The following is an 18,238-nucleotide window of genomic DNA, read 5'->3' as shown; positions in this document are numbered from 1 at the left end:
ATAATTTGTTTAATGTCCACAAACTCGTTTCATTAAATAGGGTGACCATATGTTTTAAGTAAAAATCGGAACATGACTCTTACTTTGAGCCAAAAATGAACTGATGACCTAGGTCACTTCCCCCCCCCCTTCCCGTCCTTCTGCAAATAATATCAAGTTTCGAATATCATATGTTGTAAATATAACGATATACCTATCAAATGACATCGCTACATCACTTGTGTAATCAGTAGGCCTACACTCTTCTCTTTACAGAAATGCACATCAATTTAATATGTAAACCTCGTCATAATGAACTTCTCTCTGTCCCTATTATAGATGTAGCATTTCTTTATTATATTAGGGCATCTCAATTTACCATACATTAGCTAATGTTGAAAACGTTGATTGACTAATTCAAATCGATAACACTGAACAGCAAATCGTCGTTGTTCCGGCAATAACTCCTATGTGACATATTTATCGATTTTCAGAGTTTTGCTCTATTAAATAATTTAAATAGTGAGACATCAAATAATAAAATCTCCTATATGTAATTATATTTCTTTCTTTCGAAAATGTAAGAATTCACAATCTCCTATACACTTCTGCCATTACTGGCTTTTAAGGAACCCGGAGGTTCATTGCCGCCCTCACATAAGCCCGCCATCTGTCCCTATCCTGAGCAAGATTAATCCATTCTCTATCATCATATCCCACCTCCCTCAAATCCATTTTAATATCTTCCCATCTACGTCTCGGCGTCCCTAAAGGTCTTTTTCCCTCCGGCCTCCGAACTAACACTCTATATGCACTTCTGGATTCGCCCATACGTGCTACATGCCCTGCCCATACTCAAACGACTGGATTTAATGTTCCTAATTATGTCAGGCGAAGAATGCAGTGCGTGCAGTTCTGTGTTGTTTAACTTTCTCCATTCTCCTGTAACTTCATCCCTCTTAGCCCCAAATATTTTCCTAAGCACCTTATTCTCAAACACCCTTAACCTATGTTCCTCTCTCAAAGTGAGAGTCTCCAAGTTTCACAACCATAAAGTACAACCGGTAATATAACTGTTTTATAAATTCTAACTTTCAGATTTTTTGACAGCAGTCTGGATGATAAAAGCTTCTCAACCGAATAATAACATTCCCATATTTATTCTGTGTTTAATTTCCTCCCGAGTATCGTTTATATTTGTTAGTGTTGCTCCAAGATATTTGAACTTCTCCAACTCTTCAAAAGATAAATTTCCCATTTTTATATTTCCATTTCGTACAATATTCTCGTCACGAGACATAATCATATACTTTGTCTTTTCGGGATTTATTTCCAAATCTATCTCTTTACTTGCTTCCAGTAAAATTCCTGCGTTTTCCCTAATCGTTTGTGGATTTTCTCCAAACATATTCACGTCATCCGCATAGACAAACAGCTGATGTCATAGAAGAATAAATGTTTTTTTTTTTCTCTTCCTACTGAAAAATTTCACATTTTACACATAGGAGTTATTGCAGGAACAACGACGAAATGAAATAACGACATATGACTGTGCTAGTTTTAGATCAAGTGTTGGAGCATTGTTTTCGGTTTCATCTAGGTCCCAAACGATGTGATGGCTTTGTCACAGTGTAGTATATACAGTCGCGAAGCTCAATACATAATAAATATGCATCCATAGATAGTTGCTAACCACTAGGATCGCTAATATCGCCTCATTACATTCAATGCGAAATAGACCGGCACAGTCTATTGTTCCTAGCACCCTCACAACTCAAGCTTCGTGACTGTATATACTAGACTGTGGCTTTGTAGAAATCTGATAGCTCTAATTAAATTTGTAATTTATTGGAAATGGAAATTTACGTGTAAATATGTGAACGAAACTGTGTTAGTGGCTCTTCACAACATCCCCCATCGCTAACAAAACATTGTTTCAGGTGGAGGTATTTACATATGAAGTGTAATCTAGCGTCTATAGCCTTCCTGGTCGGTAACAGCGTTGCAAAATTCAAATAAATCTTTGGAACTGTTTTAAAAAAACAAAGGGGATTAATGAAGTTAATTAGCCGTGTTAATTGGTGACATTTGAGTCCTACAGAAGGACCACTCGGAAGCGCTGAGTGGGATAACAGAACCTATGTAGTAGGATGTAGAACCGCGTAAGAATCGGTCGAGTGCCGTTAGAATCATTACTTAATAATTTTATTTTAACTTAGAAGCATAAGTAACCCAACAGTTACTTTTTAGAGAAACTAAAACTCTTCACACGTAGGAAATTACTCTGAATAATAGACATACATATGAATAGTATTTTGGTATGGCACAATAAAAGGATCCAAACGAACTACGTGATTTTCACTCGCTTAAATACTCTCTTAACAGCAATACAGTTTCGTGCATCCCATGTCGTGACTGACGGATTATTATTGTTTAATACCTTTTTTGCACAGAATTCACGACGACGTGGTATTTTAAATAAGTAATTTTTACGAAGAAACAGAATGTAATATACCGAAGGAATACTGTACATTTATTCCGGAAAACCCTTGTAATTTTTCAAAGAAATGTAGCATTTGTATTTTATCATATTTCGGCTTATGCAGATGATTTTAATACTTCGAGGAAGAAATTGAAACTCTTTAATATGAAATTATATAATAGCATCAATGGAACCGAACTACAAATAGCCTATCGTAAAGATAATTAGATCGAAGGTCTCGCGCATTTTATTTAGAAAATAAATGTGAAGAGCATAGAAGAAAAAGCTTGTTTTTAAACGAACTCGAAAATAGTATTTATGGACTATAAAATATATCTCCCATTGAATGAAAATCAGCATAAGATTTTTAGGTATATTTAGCATAGTAAAGGATTCGACTGCATCAAGATGGATAATTTTTTTATGAAAATGAATAATTTATTAAATTTAGAGATATTGTTATCCAAATATTGAAACCCTATTTTACCTTTGGTATATTAGAGTTGTAGTTTGTTACATGTGAAATACATTATGTAGAGATAATTCATAATTTTATAGTAGTGGTGGTGGTGGTAGTTACAATATAAATACACTAATTAATAGACAGTAAACAATACTAAATACGTTATGCAATAATTACATTCAGTTAAATCAAAATTAAATAAAATTAGAAATTATAATCGAAGGTGTAGAGAAATTGCAAGAATATTACATAAATTTGCGATTTTATACATAATTTTAAACAATAGTAGAGAGATAATTCACTAAATTGGCTTGGTTACAAATTAAACACCTAATATATAGGTGGTTTGCGATAGTAAAGAAATAAAAACAAAATTGCTTACGGTTACAAACTATATACCTGTCATCAAATACTGAACAATAGTAAAATCTGTAATACAAACATAGTTATTGTTGTTATTACTATTATGTCCCAAAGAGAGACACCTTGTTTTAGATAGTGCATTAGGATTTTATATAATTAATTTACATACACTTAATAGCTACAGTCTTGAGTGGATGTGGTGTATAAACTCTGTGAATTCTTTATAACATTTTTCTTAAGTAAATGGTAAAGGGGTGTGCAGTAATTTAAATTGCAGTCCGAGATATGAGATCTTAAAAAGTGTCTTTTTCTCTCGAACACTGGACAGTGAAAAATCAAATGTTCAAGTCTGATTTAGAGATAGAATATAATTTAAAAAATTGAAATGATTCAGATGAGTCACTCCACTGAATTCTTTTAAGACATTGTGTTAATTGGCAGATTTTGAAGTTGCCATTTGGAGAGCAATTTTCCAAGATTTTCAGCTATATTATGAAAAGCCAAGAGCCTTCATAGCTTGTAACCGATGATGTTCTTAATTAAAAATAACGGTAATGGTGTGATGTGTATAAATCTGTGTTCTCTTCACACATGTTCCCACGAACGAGCTATTTCAGATCGTCAGCGTCACTTGTGCTCGGCACATTATCTAGCGCGCTCAAAATTATACCTCTCTGGCTTCGACATGTTTAGATGAAGAAAGTCAATTGCTGGAAAAACTTGGCGCTTCGATTCAGTATGAGAGTCTGAGAAAGTGCGTGAACTTCAGCTGAGAGACCGACACGAGGCGAGGGTGAAGCCAAGGCTTAGTGGGACACTGGAGGACGTGCACTGAATATATTTATCAGTAGCTTTTTGCCTTATTTGAAAGATCTGTTGACTGCTTAGTTTTCTGGTACTTTGAACATCGAAACTTGCATACATCTTGTATTTACGGGTCTATGTTACTTTACACTTGACTAGACAGTAAGTGATCGGCACTGTATCTCTGGCACACACATCCGCTCTGATGGCAGCCTCATAAAGTTGATAAAAATATCAACACATGAAATGACGCACATTGCCTCAGGCATCATACATGTGGTTTTCCTCCCCGGAACCTACGGTTGCAAATTTTATTTGCCTTCTGGTTGAGAGTATTCTGAAGAAGAATTTTTTTCTAACTTTCGTAGTATACGGAGTATGCTAAAAGTATTGTGATGTTGCAAGTAATTTCCATTTTTTAAATTGCAAATTACAATTTTGTTATACATCTTGTACAGGGACATCATTTTATTTTTACTAACATGTTTAATATTAACCTGGCTATACCTTTGGATTAATGATTGAGACCTGGAAACACCGTTTGCTACCTCCTTCCACGACTGGAGTTCGATGATACTGGCGTAAAATACAAACAAATCACTTCACTAGGTACAGGAGGGATGAGTGTGATAATTTTCATTAGGTTTTGTTTAATCAAAATACAGTACAGTATTAACAATAAGTGTTTTTACTCACGAACTGAGTTATCCATGCGAACGTATTCATTATGCAGTGTATATTATACTGTCTACAGCACAGCGTAAGATATAGAGAATGAAGTTAAAATGAAAAATAATCATATGGATATTTAAACACATTTAACTCATGTTGAAATAATTCTGTACCTACTCTATAAAAGAGTACCTTACGTACTGTAAATTCAGTCTTCACTTCTGCCTGACCCGCACAGATAAAATTACTCAGACATGCTATCTACTGTCCGTCCAAGTGGTTATGTCGCAGGATCGTAGAAAGGGGGAATCACGTGATAGTTAATTACTTAACGAGGCCCTTTTATTTAAGTTATTTTAAACAGTTGCATAATATTACGTAGACGTCCAATTAATTCCTAACAGAAATTAATGTTCTCAGAAAAGAGCTAAGACAGCCCAGCCACTAGTCTTTACAGTTGAGCGAGCAGAAGCTGGTGGGGGAAATCGGGATGCGACGTAGGCAAACGGACGACAGTACCTGTGCGAAAATATGATTCAATATTGGAAGTTTTCGTCACTGGAAAACGCGAACATATTTCAGAAACTTGTTATAATCACTATCTCAGTACTGCGGCCTTGGTTCTGTGTGGAGGACAGTTGAAACTTCGTTAGTAGAGGGGGTGGGAGTGAAGTACATTAAAAAACTCAGGTACAATAAAAGTTGAAGTAAAAATAAAATGATGTCCCTGTACAACCTACCCATATAGGCCATGTTGATTTCTACAGAAATGCCTCGTTAGGAATATAGCCAATATATATATTACATGTATGTAGTAGTATTAATATACTGTGCTTCCCTTTTCTTAGACAAACTTCAACAGGATCTTAAAGAATATTTCCAATTCCGATAGAAGGTTCTAAAAGTTCCATGCTTTCAGAACTTGTAATTTGTTTAGTGTCATTAATTCGTTTCATTACATATACAAGACAAGACTAAATTTGCAATTTCTCGGATCTTTCCATATCTCGTACTCACTTCGTAGCAGCGATTATTTAACTTTCCATTGCACGCCCCTCCTGACTTAATCGTAACCTCGAAAATGTTCGCATATTTTAAGGTGAAGGTTTATGGCAAATTTAACAAGTTTACCTTAGAGTTTTGATATTAATTTTCCTGAAAACAAACTAATCTTGGAGGGATTATCTATCACAGAGACTGTGAAGTGTAAAATTGTAAGTACCTACATAAAGGTGCTTTTCGGTGACTGCAGTGATGTGTTTACGAGCCTATAGCCTACTACAGTAATTTGGTGTTACGCTTTAGATCTGGCGAGAACTGGTTCATTTAGTCATGGCCACATGTTGAAATAAGCATGCACTGTTTACCGAGTAATTTATGGACATGCGTTTAGTTGAATTTGTTGAAAATATATCTAGACCTCCGAGATATAGATCCAGGAGTAATTTTGCATACGGTTTCTTGGCGTGTAAGAGTATGATAGACTTTTTTTAGTGCTTCTATTAAATCACTGTTCTATTGGTATGGACCGTATTTTTGGTAATAGCGATACGCACGGTACTTTCTAAAAGTACTTTCTTTTGTTATATTTACTCTTCTAGATACCTGCAATGTCATATTCAAGCAAAACAAACAAAACTCGCGACTAACGTGAAATTTGAATTATTCTACGGAATATGTGAATACCCACGAAATATGCCCCCTCTATCACAAAAACTACGAAATATGCACCAACATTTTATTCAGTATTGTTAAAAATGTTTGAGTTTTGTTTGTCAATTTGCCAATTGCTTGGTAACACCAGTATTTCTCTATTTTCGCTATAATAATAATAATAATAATAATAATAATAATAATAATAATAATAATGTATAATAATGTTTTATTTTCGCTGGCAGAGTTAAGGCCATAAGGCCTTCTCTGTTCCACTCAATCAGCCTTAATCAGTACAATACATAAATTTAAATTACAAATATTTACACTACACTTAAAAGGTTCTCCAGCAATATTCTTCACTACACATTTATTTAAATTTAGATAAATCTATAAGGTAAAGTAGTAACTTAATTTATGAGCTAATTTAATTCAATGAATTATAATTAATATTTGAGATAGCTAGTAAAATGATGAAAATTAATTTAATATAAGCTTACTAGGACTATGTTACAGGGAGAATATATATATTTCTATTTCTATAATGAGAATATTAATGTAATTGCCATTAGAGGTTTTGTAAATCTATTTAGAGAAATTAATGATAATAATAATAAGAATGGACAGATGTTAGTTTCATTATAAGTAACAAATATTAATCAGCAATTCATCTGTTAAGTAAGAATTTATGTAATTTTGACCTAAATGAAGTTATTGTCCAACCCCCCCCCCCTTATATCACTCGGAAGCGAGTTCCAATTTCTAGCAACTGAAACTGTATAGGATGAAGAATATAAAGATGTCTTGTGGCAGGGTATAATGAGTAAATTGTTACGATGAGATCTTGTACTTAGCTGATGATATGCGGATAAATTTTGAAAACGAGAAGCCAAATAGATTGGGGTAGCGGTGCGCAGAATTTGAAATAAGAGAACAAGAGAATGCAGGGCTCGTCGATCGCTTAGCCTTAGCAAAGACAGAGTTTGGAAAGACGGGGAAACATGATCATACTTACGAATATTACGAATATTACAAATATAACGGACGCTATGGTTATCGAAAATCGATTTCTGTAGTCGACTGCAGCAAACATTGAATAATACTGTATATTATACACTGGAGGCTATATTTTAATGCGAAAGTGTCGGTAACAAAGTTTTACATTAAACATGGTACATTTAATTGACATTTCACGAAATAGTAGCAGGTTTAACAGAAATAGCCCATTTTATTTCATCAAAAATACAGTCCCTACTCATTTTTCATCTGCAGTTTAAAAGAATATTTACATACGTATTTAATTGCTTTCTGAATTGTACAAATATATAATTAGAATACTAGAAAGTATGGAGGTGCTTAATCGTAGCCTCTTTTTTACAGTTATCGAAGCCGTACTGTTGTTTTAGTATTGGTTTTAGCCCTAAACAGTTGCAAGATATAATATTTTCAAAACTTCATACCCAGTCAAAATATTGCTACGCTAGAAAATTAAATAGCGAAAATGCTTACCATCAGTGTTAAAAAAATAGTTTCCAAAAGTCTTTCTCGTGTATATAAACTGTCTTAGTTAATGTAGGAACTCAACGTTCAGAATGATATTTCTGAAGGAATTGAGGTTATGCAAATACGTAATATTATAGTTCATTAATGATGCATGTACGGAAAAACATTGAGCGTTGGAATTTGGGATTATTGTGAAATTCGGATATCACGTGATTATCATTTAATAGAAAGGGGAAGTTTTAAGTAGGAGTCTTGCAGTTTGATACACACCCTGTAGTTCCCGGATATATTTCCTGATTCTAAACTCCACACATTTCCGAATTTTCATTCAGGCAGAGATTGTGATAACTTCGTGAAAATAGGAATTATAATCTACGCAATTGGATCTTTGCTGGATAAACTTCTCTGCCATATACACCTACATAACCAAATATTTGCATTTATTTAAAGAAACGGACAGTAGCAAATGGGGGATGAATAATCAGCTGATTTCGGGGAAGAAAGTATGTCCTACGGACCTACCCCGAAGAGATGTTTCATTGTACAAGTTACAGAAATTAAGTTTCCTGAACAGTATCATGGTACAGATACGGAAATAAAATGTGGACAGTCTAGGTAGCAGTCCTCATGAATGCAGGCAATAAGCTTCACAAGACTGTCCACAAGTAACATATAATTAGGCGCTCTTGTTTATTGCACATGCGCAATGTGTTGTATTTGGAACTTTGTAAAATTAGGCGGCTTTTTTTTTTAATTTCAATGGCATATTGGTCCGTTAAGTACAATATCAATTAATAGAATACTTACTATTATCAATACTTAACAGTGAAAAATACATTAAAATTTATGTTATACCAAAAAGTAACATTACATATATTTCAACGACAAACGTTTTCGCCAATTATATTGGCATCTTCAGGTCGAGTCGTCTTTACAGAAAACTTGTATCATTCCACCATTTGATTTATTGCGTTATGTAACAATGTTTTATTTAATTACGCTTTCAATTGTAAAGGTAATTCGGTGTGTAAATTCAAAGTGGACAAGAAATGGCCGATAATTTTTTCCTGGAGCCCTCTATTGGAGAAGTTTATTTTACCAGCCGTAAATCTGGGACACTGGATCCACAGCTTTACTTACTGCCGAAGGAAGCCATAGGATTTTATCGCTCTTCAATCAGTCTTTGGTCGGGTTTGAACCGGCGAACCTAGGCATGTATCCGGAAGACGAAGCTATGTGTTGAAGTTCATGTTACCATATGACTTATTTTAAGAAAATGTGGATAGTATTTTCGTAAAATTGGTCATTCTTCTTCGTTTAGATTGACGTAATTTAAGCTGAAGTAACGTAATGAAACGACGCATTCCCTTAATTTCTCGATATTTTACCCTTAAACGTGCCGATATATTATGGCGACGAACTACATTTAAGTGACTCTTAGATCCAAAATCGATTAAATCTTGAAGAGAAGTCGCTATCACGAGAAAACACTTTAGTGGAAATCAAGATCGGTACCATTAGAGTTGTGTAGTGTCTACACTAATGTGTTTAAATGTCATGTTGCCGTCTATTGCATCTTAAATACGTAAAATTAAATGTAAGTCGGAGGTGAGTTATTGTGAACTGATAACTCAGTTTCTACTGTTCCCACTCTCGTGCAACTTTTTGTAACTAAAATGTGTAATTAAAAAAAAAAGATAGATTGTAAAGTTGTTTATTCTTCACGTGAAATATTAAATACTAGAGTGAAGGAATATGTATTGAACACACGTTAATAGTTAATATATATAACTCGGTAATAATAAGATTTTAGTCTTAGATGAAACGTAACACATTTGTAATGAATTACGATACTGAAGACTTTAGTATCAAAAATATGGAACACTGATTTGTATTGTTCCGTAATTATTGCAGCGAATAATGTGAACAGCCTTGAATCACGATTGTGTTTAAATTATGTAACGTCTGAAGTATTCGAATGACAGTTGGAAATAAAAGTTTAATATATTTATAATATAGAAAAAGAAATTTTCAAAGCTGTTTTCGTAAAAGAATTTTTAATTTTCCATAACTTGCGTCTAATTACATTTTGTAGTTTTAAAAATATTTGAGCACTTTATTAGTGTTAATAGATTGTTAAATAATTACGAAACTTCCTTCTTTCTGTCCTGCTCTAGCTAACCATAAGTAGTCAGTGTTGTAATTAGACTCTGTATTTAAATGCATAAAGTTCGAAAAACGAATTGCCAAATAAAAATTAAATGTAACGGAATGATGTACAGTTAACAGTTGAGTTAAATAAGCTGCTATGTTTCTCTTGTTTCAGGTTATGAGCCAAGATGTTAAGAAAGAGAACCCACTCCAGTTCAAGTTCCGTGCCAAATTCTACCCTGAAGATGTGGCAGAGGAGCTTATTCAGGACATCACCCTCCGTCTTTTCTACTTGCAGGTATTGATTGGTTTTGCAGCAGCACTGTGGTGCAAGTAGTTGTTAAAGAATTGGAAGTATATAAATACATTTCTTTTTTTTTCAGGCAGTTGTTTCTGGTAGCATTCAAATTCCTCCTACAAAGACAGTGTCCTATAAATATATTGGTGTATCGTGTAAAAATCAAATTTATTACTAGCTTTAAATACTTGTGCCAGAATTAAATATTCTGTCCATTTTTAGTAGATGTAAAGTAATTTTCCATACGGATACTGCACAGCTACTATCAGATAGACTGAAGGCTAAAGAAACCACATCCAATATTTTGTTGACTGTAATTCTCGTTGTTCGAGTTTTTTTCTTTTTCTGCTAAGCTTTATTTGGAGATGGTGTGTGGATAAGCTTCAGGGCTTCTACCGCTTTGTCTTGGTGTTGGTGGCTGACGTTTCGACCGATGTGTTGTGGTCATCTTCAGAGCAGTTGTTGGATAAGGAAATAGTCTGCGAGCTCATATATATATATATATATATAGTCTCGATGGGGGGAGTACTTGCGGTGATAGGTCGTAGATTCTCCTTCTGGCGTCTGATCAGCCACCAACACCAAGACAACGCGGTAGAAGCCCTGAAGCTTATCCACACACCATGTACACCAGCCGCGGAAGCCTACGCGAACATTTATTTGGAGATCATTGCAAGTTATAACCCATGAAAGACTAGTGTTTCAAGTTGACTTATTAGGCCTAATTTTAGTATTTTGGTCATAGTATATGGCATTGAGTATATTATGATGTATGGTTTTTGAAAACTCTTTGAAGCAGTAATATTTTTGCAAAACTCGACTTCAACATGTAATTTCTCGGCATTTCTTGTTTACGTTCATTAAATTGTAAGTCTTCCTCTGAAGAATATTTTAACAATATGCAAAGTTGTTTAATACATGTTTTTTTAATGGATTTGTTCATTTCTGTTGAAAACTGAGCCTTCCCTCTCTAACATAATTCAATTTAAATCCTGTGCAAATTCAAACTCGCAAATTTCTACCGCAATAATTAACAATAGATCCCTATTAGAAACAACAACAACCAAATTTCTTGGCTTAAAAATCGATAATGTGTTAAATTGGAAAAATCATATTAAAGAAATTACCCCCAAACTAAATTCAGTTTGTCTTGCTATTAGATCTATGCAAAAGATAGTAAATATCAATACCTCAAAAACAATATACTTTACATACCGGTACTTCCACTCGATAATGAGTTTTGGAATAATATTCTGGGGAAATTCCATAGATAGTAACAGTATATTTCTATTACAAAAATGAGTAATTAGAATAATGATAGGTGCCAAATCTAGGGAATCGTGTAGGACTACTTTCAAAAAACTACAAATAATGCCCATGGCTTGTCCGTATACCTTTTCATTAATCTTCCTCGTATGTAATCGTGAAAACTTTGTAACTAATTCAATAGTTCATAGCATAAACACGTCAAAAAAATTACTTTCATACTCCATCGGCAAGTCTATCGTGCTATCAAAAAGGAGTGCGTTATATGACAGTAAAAATTGTTAATAGCCTCCCTATAGATATAAAAAATGAAACTCAAAACATAAGATTATTTAGGGCCAAATTAAAGAAGTACCTAATTTCTCACGCCTTCTATTCTGTAGGTGAATTCATGACATTCAATAACACTTCATGAAATTGATACTAAAACTTTGTGTTGTACTAGTAGACTATATTGTAAATCTCGTCTGTATATATTTCATCTAGGCTGTGACTATAAATTAAGGGCCATATTCATAGATATTCTTAGCGCGGGCTTCCGGTGGATAATCAGCGAACTAACGTTTTTCCTATTCATAAACCAGTGTTAGCGATATGATATGAATCCTGTACAAGTATGCTAATCAGTCGATAGCTGGGGCTATGTAGCACGCTCGTAGTGCGGGCTAGCGAAATGTCTATGCATAGCACCCTTAGACTTTATAGTAGTATTAAGTTTTTTTGACTTGTTCCATATTCTAGCTGTAAAGCAATGTATGAATACCATGGAATGTTAATAAATACAATACAATACGAAAAAAAAAAAGTTGTACTCTTTCAGAGTACAGAACGTTTAGCTAATCGAACTGTGTCCACTAACTAGTCTGTCGTGCAGAATCTTGGATGATCACGGCCAACAACAAGACAAGAATTCGAGCTGCGCGTTTCTTCCCCTCTGACCTCAAACCTGTTGCAACGTGCTGGCATCTGTGTCAGCAGCACATCACAAGTTAGTCGTTCGTATGCAGTGTTTAGAACTCTGTTGTTGGGAAACTGTCGGGAGGAAATTTAACAGTTTCTGTTAAAAGTAGAAGGACATGGCAATGAGCGCATTAGCATCCTTTTTGCGTTCTCAAGGGCGAACCTGTAACCTCTTTCCATATGATACAATTAAAAATAAGCATCTTTCTTTCATCTTTAGTATATGTTTGAAGTTCGTAGAGGCGATACCAGGTTTATGTTCAGTTGTCTTATTACTGCCACTTAACGAGGTTCCAACCAGTCTTGGCACTGCTGACGAAACATACATGCAGTACATCAGTCGACATCTTATCTTACAATTGATTTGTGATTAATTTTTCTTGATGTGTTCAGATCAGATACATAATTGATATGTTATGAAGCCACCGGCGTGGCTCAGTCGGTTAAGGCGCTTGCCTGCCGGTCTGATGCGTTCGGGCGCGGGTTCGATTCCCGCTTGGGCCGATTACCTGGTTGGGTTTTTTCCGAGGTTTTCCCCAACCGTAATGTGAATGCAAGGTAATCTATGGCGAATCCTCAGCCTCACCTCGCCAAATATTATCTCACTATCACCAATCTCATGACGCTAAATAACATAGTAGTTGATACAGCGTCGTTAAATAACCAACTAAAATAAAATAGGATCGGGAAGTTCATGCCCTAGAAACCTAGTAAATGCGCATGTAAATATGCCTTTAAACCTCTTAAAATATGCCAATGAATATGCACTAATGTAATTCTATATTTCTTGATATCACTAATAAATGAGTAATAAATAATAATGTTAATGAGCAATAAATGTAATAACATGAGTCAAACTAGACGAGATTAAAACTTATATTTATTTATTGTTGAGGGTGGCACATTACCATGCTGTGAGATTCGCTAGGTGTGCCACGAAACTTTAAACACTTTTCTGGCAAATGGAATATGATTATTCCATTTTTAAAATCCAAAAAATGCATTTTTATGCAATATAAAATCAGCTTTAATGAGCTTAAACGCGAAAATGTACCACAGTAATATAAATATGAAATATTATACATTTATAAAAAAAACAAAATATGCAAATTTATGCAACATAAAATTTGTTTAGATAAGCTTAAAAGTTGAGTCGTAAAGATAATTAATCAGAAATTAATTACAAGCAATGGAAATATATATGCAAATGCATGAACTTCTTGGTGCTAGTTATGAAACTTGTGCTGTATGTCGCACTACAAATTTCGTCAACTGTCAGGGCTACACTTCTTCACAACCAGTGTTTTTTTTTTTTCTCTAGAGAAAAAGACAATGAAACTCTGTATAAAATTTATTGGAGCAGAGGGGAAGATAATATTGTCCAGTGCACCAGGAATTCGAGGCCTAAACGGAGTTGAGAAAAATAAAATATTAAGAACATAATAACCATTATTTATTTCCATATCATAATGCACATTTCAGAGGAAATGTAAATTAAATCCATGTTAGTATAATCTGATTCATTTTGGGTTACGAACATAAGAAATTGATTTGCAACAAAGGCATTTACTAAATTACATACTGGTATCCAGTGCATTTTTTCTATGAAAAAGATGGTGGCACTCAAAAAATTTACAAGTTACACAGATTTATAATACACCTGAGTTAGGGGTGCATTGTTGTAGGCACCTTATTCTTCCTGGAATCGTAACTTGTTGTTTGTATCCACTGCTGATTGAACGATTAGTTTTGCCATTATATGACAGAAATGTTAATTTTTAAAAGTTAAAGGAGGAAAGGTACTGGTACTGCATACCAGAAAAAACCCCCAAAGTATTGGAAAAAATTTTCACAGGATTTTGTCCTTGATCTTTCTTTCCATATTACATCTGTTGCAACATGACTGCCTTTTAGCAACCAAGATTTAACATACTTGTCAGGGTTGAAGTTCATCAAAGCAGGTCTCAACGATTCAGTAGTTGAAGACAGTGTCCGGACACTCTGGACACTCCTCTTGGATACATTCCCGTTGTTGCAGTCAGGAGTGCTATTTGTGATTTTCTTCATGTACACTTTGTAAATTCATTAACTGTTGCCCCCACCGCCCCCCCCCCCCCCGGGTCTGTTGAAATAATTATGTTTATTATTATTATTATTTCCAAGGTCAGATTTTTAATGACGTTTTATCCTTAGTTCATTATTCGAAGTGTAGTTTGTGATGCTGCAGAGAGATTTGTTGGAAATTCACTTTTTTAGTTCCCAAATATGAAAACTTGATAATAGTATGTTTTGAACTTCATGATTTTTTTATTCAAATTGAATAACTAGTAATTCTTGTATGCAGTATATACAAAAAATGTTAGACTCGTGCAATGTAAGAGGTGAGGGAGGGTAAGAAAAATTTTTAAATACATGGATCTAAACTAGTTTCTCTGAATTTTATTTAAGAAAGATATTAATAAAACCATGATTAGTATGAAAGTCTTTCGTGAATAAGAAACTTAAGTTTAAAAGTAGAAGAAATATCAAAGTTCACAGTTTAGAATTTAAATTCACTAATTGATGTTCCTTTCTTGCTTGCTATGGTTGCTTTCATAAACTTCATTCTGATTAGTGAAACGGCATAGAGTTTTTAACATTGTCGTGACTAAGACCAGGAAGTTGATAACTATATCAAGTACGAATTCTTTGCTACGGGAAATGTATGATTCAGTATTTTAATTGTGCAGTGGATCATTTCATTCTTACCGTACTACCAGTGTCAGATCGTTTTGATTGGAAAGGAAGGTGTTAAGAAGAGGAACACCAGACAAATGCATGGAATAATAATAATAATAATAATAATAATAATTATTATTATTATTATTATTATTATTATTATTTAATCTGGCAGAGCTAAGGCCAGTAGATCATATCTTCCGCCCACCCAGACTCTAATTGAATACAATTAGTATGACTACAAATAAAAATCATGTATGTAATGCAAATTACATTTTTCATTGTTTGAATATTTATTGAAAGTCTAGCAGATTCTAAACATCTGAGATTAACAAGATTTTCTCTGAACATGGTGTAACATAAATAGTTTCCACACATCGTGTGTGGACATAGTTTGGTACTCCTTTTCTTGGACACTGTCATTAATCTGAAAGATATTGTAGCAATTAACATTTTCTTTGGCAATAATTGTTCTTTAAGTTGTAATAATGCCATTTTATTCTGAATATATGTAGATAGTTTTTGTTGACTTGGGTTATACACTCTTAATTAGAGAAGTTATATAGTGTAGACAAACACTACCTATTTTGATTCTTTGGACTTCCAGAAATATACATTTTTAATTTTACCATTATTTTACTCTTGTATGGATTACACAACTATTGAAAAAAAAAAATTATACAACAAAATGGTTTCAACATACAGTAGAACTTGGTTATAACGACATCCAAGGGGCCTTAAAAATTATGTTGTTATAAACGAGTGTCGTAGTAACCGAGATTCATATTATCAGTCTAGTGAGGTGGAAAATGAAAAATAATAAACATAATTAGGCTTATTTTAGATTTATGTATTCACTTTTAAGCATACCATGAACACAATAAAATGCAGAATTATAAATACAGAATTCTGTATTAGAACAGTTTGTTCATTACTCGCCAAACTTCTTTACTTAGGAGTGAAGTAATCAGTCATTTTACTCTGTTGTCTCCAACATCTCAAAATCTGTGCTTCATTGGCTAGTCATGATAATATCTTTGAAAAATATTGGAGTGCAAAAGGTCAAATGACTTTGTCAAACGCCTGGCATTAGAAAACAACTACTCTGTTGTCTCCTACTTGCCCAATTCACATTTTCTAAATTACGTTCTATGTTCATTATTTCAGTTGCAATTTCACTGCTCCCTCCCCTAGCTTCATAGAACATGTTCACAATTCTAATGGCTTCTAAAGTGTCACTCACTTCTTTTAATGGCCATACTGCGTTCAAATGCGTGCACTTAGTGAAAACTTCCTGTCAAAACTGACAGTACGCAGGTACTGTTAATATCGCATGAATTTGGGCGGGTTAAATGGGGTGGGGAATCTGCCTGCATTCCAAAGGTCTATGATAGAAGGTGACAGTAAAGAATTTGCCAGAGTTCAACAAAATATTTCTTAAAATACTGTGATTCTTAGAAAATTGTATTCCAAACTGAGGTTGAAAATGACGTTATATGCGAGGTAGACGCACATACATTTGTCGTATTAAGCAAGGTAGAAAAGCATATATCTTATGGGAAATTAGTTGGGACCACAGAATATTTGACGTTATAGGCGAGGTGTGTCACAAAACGAGGTCGCTATAACCAAGTTCTACTGTATAAACAATGTCTAGAAAGACTACCAGAATTTTAAGAAGCTTTATACAAAAGGGGAGAATTCAGGAAATTACTTTTGGAAAAGTGAGGCTGGAACAGTCAACAAGTGGCCTAATTATTCCATGAAAGCTGCATGATGATGGTGCAAACAGTTTTAACTTTGCCAGGGGAGCTTAAAATTTTTAATTTTGAGGCCATATTTTAAATTGCATTACAAATAAACTTTCCGTTATTTAGCTCCCTTAGCATTTTAAGATTTTATTAATTTGTCGTACAGAATAACATCTGTAATATTGACAATTAATATTTGAGGAGAAAAATTCGCTCCCGGGTCCTTGGTTCTACGTACCAAGCGCTCTGACCACTGAGCTATGCAGAATTCAATCCACAGCACCGGACCGAACTCTCCTCCTCCAATTTTTCCCTTTGTGGCCTGACTCCAAGTTAGGAATATATGTTGACATAATGTTCAAGTCAACTGCCATTATACAAGGGGCGCACTCAGCTGAGTGACTTGTTTGGCCGGGATTCCGCAGTTAAGTGCACAGTAATCTGTACAGAAATATGCATTGCTAGCTATGAGAATATTAAGGTTTTATTAATTTGTCCTACAGAATAGCATCTGTAATTTTGACAATTAATATTTGAGGAGCAGTGCTGGGTGGCATCAGTCCTTTCACTAGCCGAAATTTCATGAGAAAAGTCTTTTCTAGTTGGGATTGGAACTAGCGTTCATTGTGTATTGGCTAGTCTACTAATAATTTTTTTAATCATCATTATCAGGTAATTGCTTATGCTATGCGGTTGAGTCTTGCCTTTCCATAGACACAGCTTTGAATTAATTTGGTTCAATTTTGGAGTTGTTTTCTTGGGTAATATTTACTTGAAAATGTATGTATGCTAGTTAACTATGTTACAAAACAGTACCTATGCTAGTATTTTTAGTGTGATAATTGGAATGCATAAATGGCAAAGATAGAGAAAAGATAATTATAAAATTGAATTGATAGGAATCGGAGGAAGATTTAGTAGTAAGTAATAGTTTTTAACATCTGTAAGCATCATTGTAACAGTTTGTCTTAATGGTGGTGGTTTGTTGTGTAAGGATTTTTACACCTGTACTGCTATTATTTGGAGGAAAAAAGTATATTATAGAAACTGGAATATTGGAAATGTAGTGATGTAATTTTAATGTTTTAAAGAGTGTATACAATCACAGTATATTGTACGCATAAGGTGGTTACATATTTCTTTATATGAACTGTACTCATCAATCATTACAAGAT

General features: G+C 34.0%; 1 protein-coding gene across 3 annotated transcripts in view; it reads left to right on the top strand.

Moving 5' to 3' along the window:
• Moe (moesin) overlaps nt 1-18,238 on the top strand; it is a 221,519-nt gene that overhangs the window by 180,876 nt on the left and 22,405 nt on the right. For all 3 annotated transcript variants that reach the window (XM_069842153.1, XM_069842152.1, XM_069842151.1), the window contains one exon: nt 10,246-10,368. In XM_069842153.1, the coding sequence (XP_069698254.1) occupies nt 10,246-10,368 (123 nt within the window). The remainder of the gene's footprint in view (nt 1-10,245; nt 10,369-18,238) is intronic.

Source organism: Periplaneta americana, chromosome 12 (genome assembly GCF_040183065.1).
Source record: "Periplaneta americana isolate PAMFEO1 chromosome 12, P.americana_PAMFEO1_priV1, whole genome shotgun sequence".
Classification (NCBI taxonomy): Eukaryota; Metazoa; Arthropoda; class Insecta; order Blattodea; family Blattidae; genus Periplaneta; species Periplaneta americana.
This window is presented reverse-complemented; position numbering and strand designations above follow the sequence as displayed.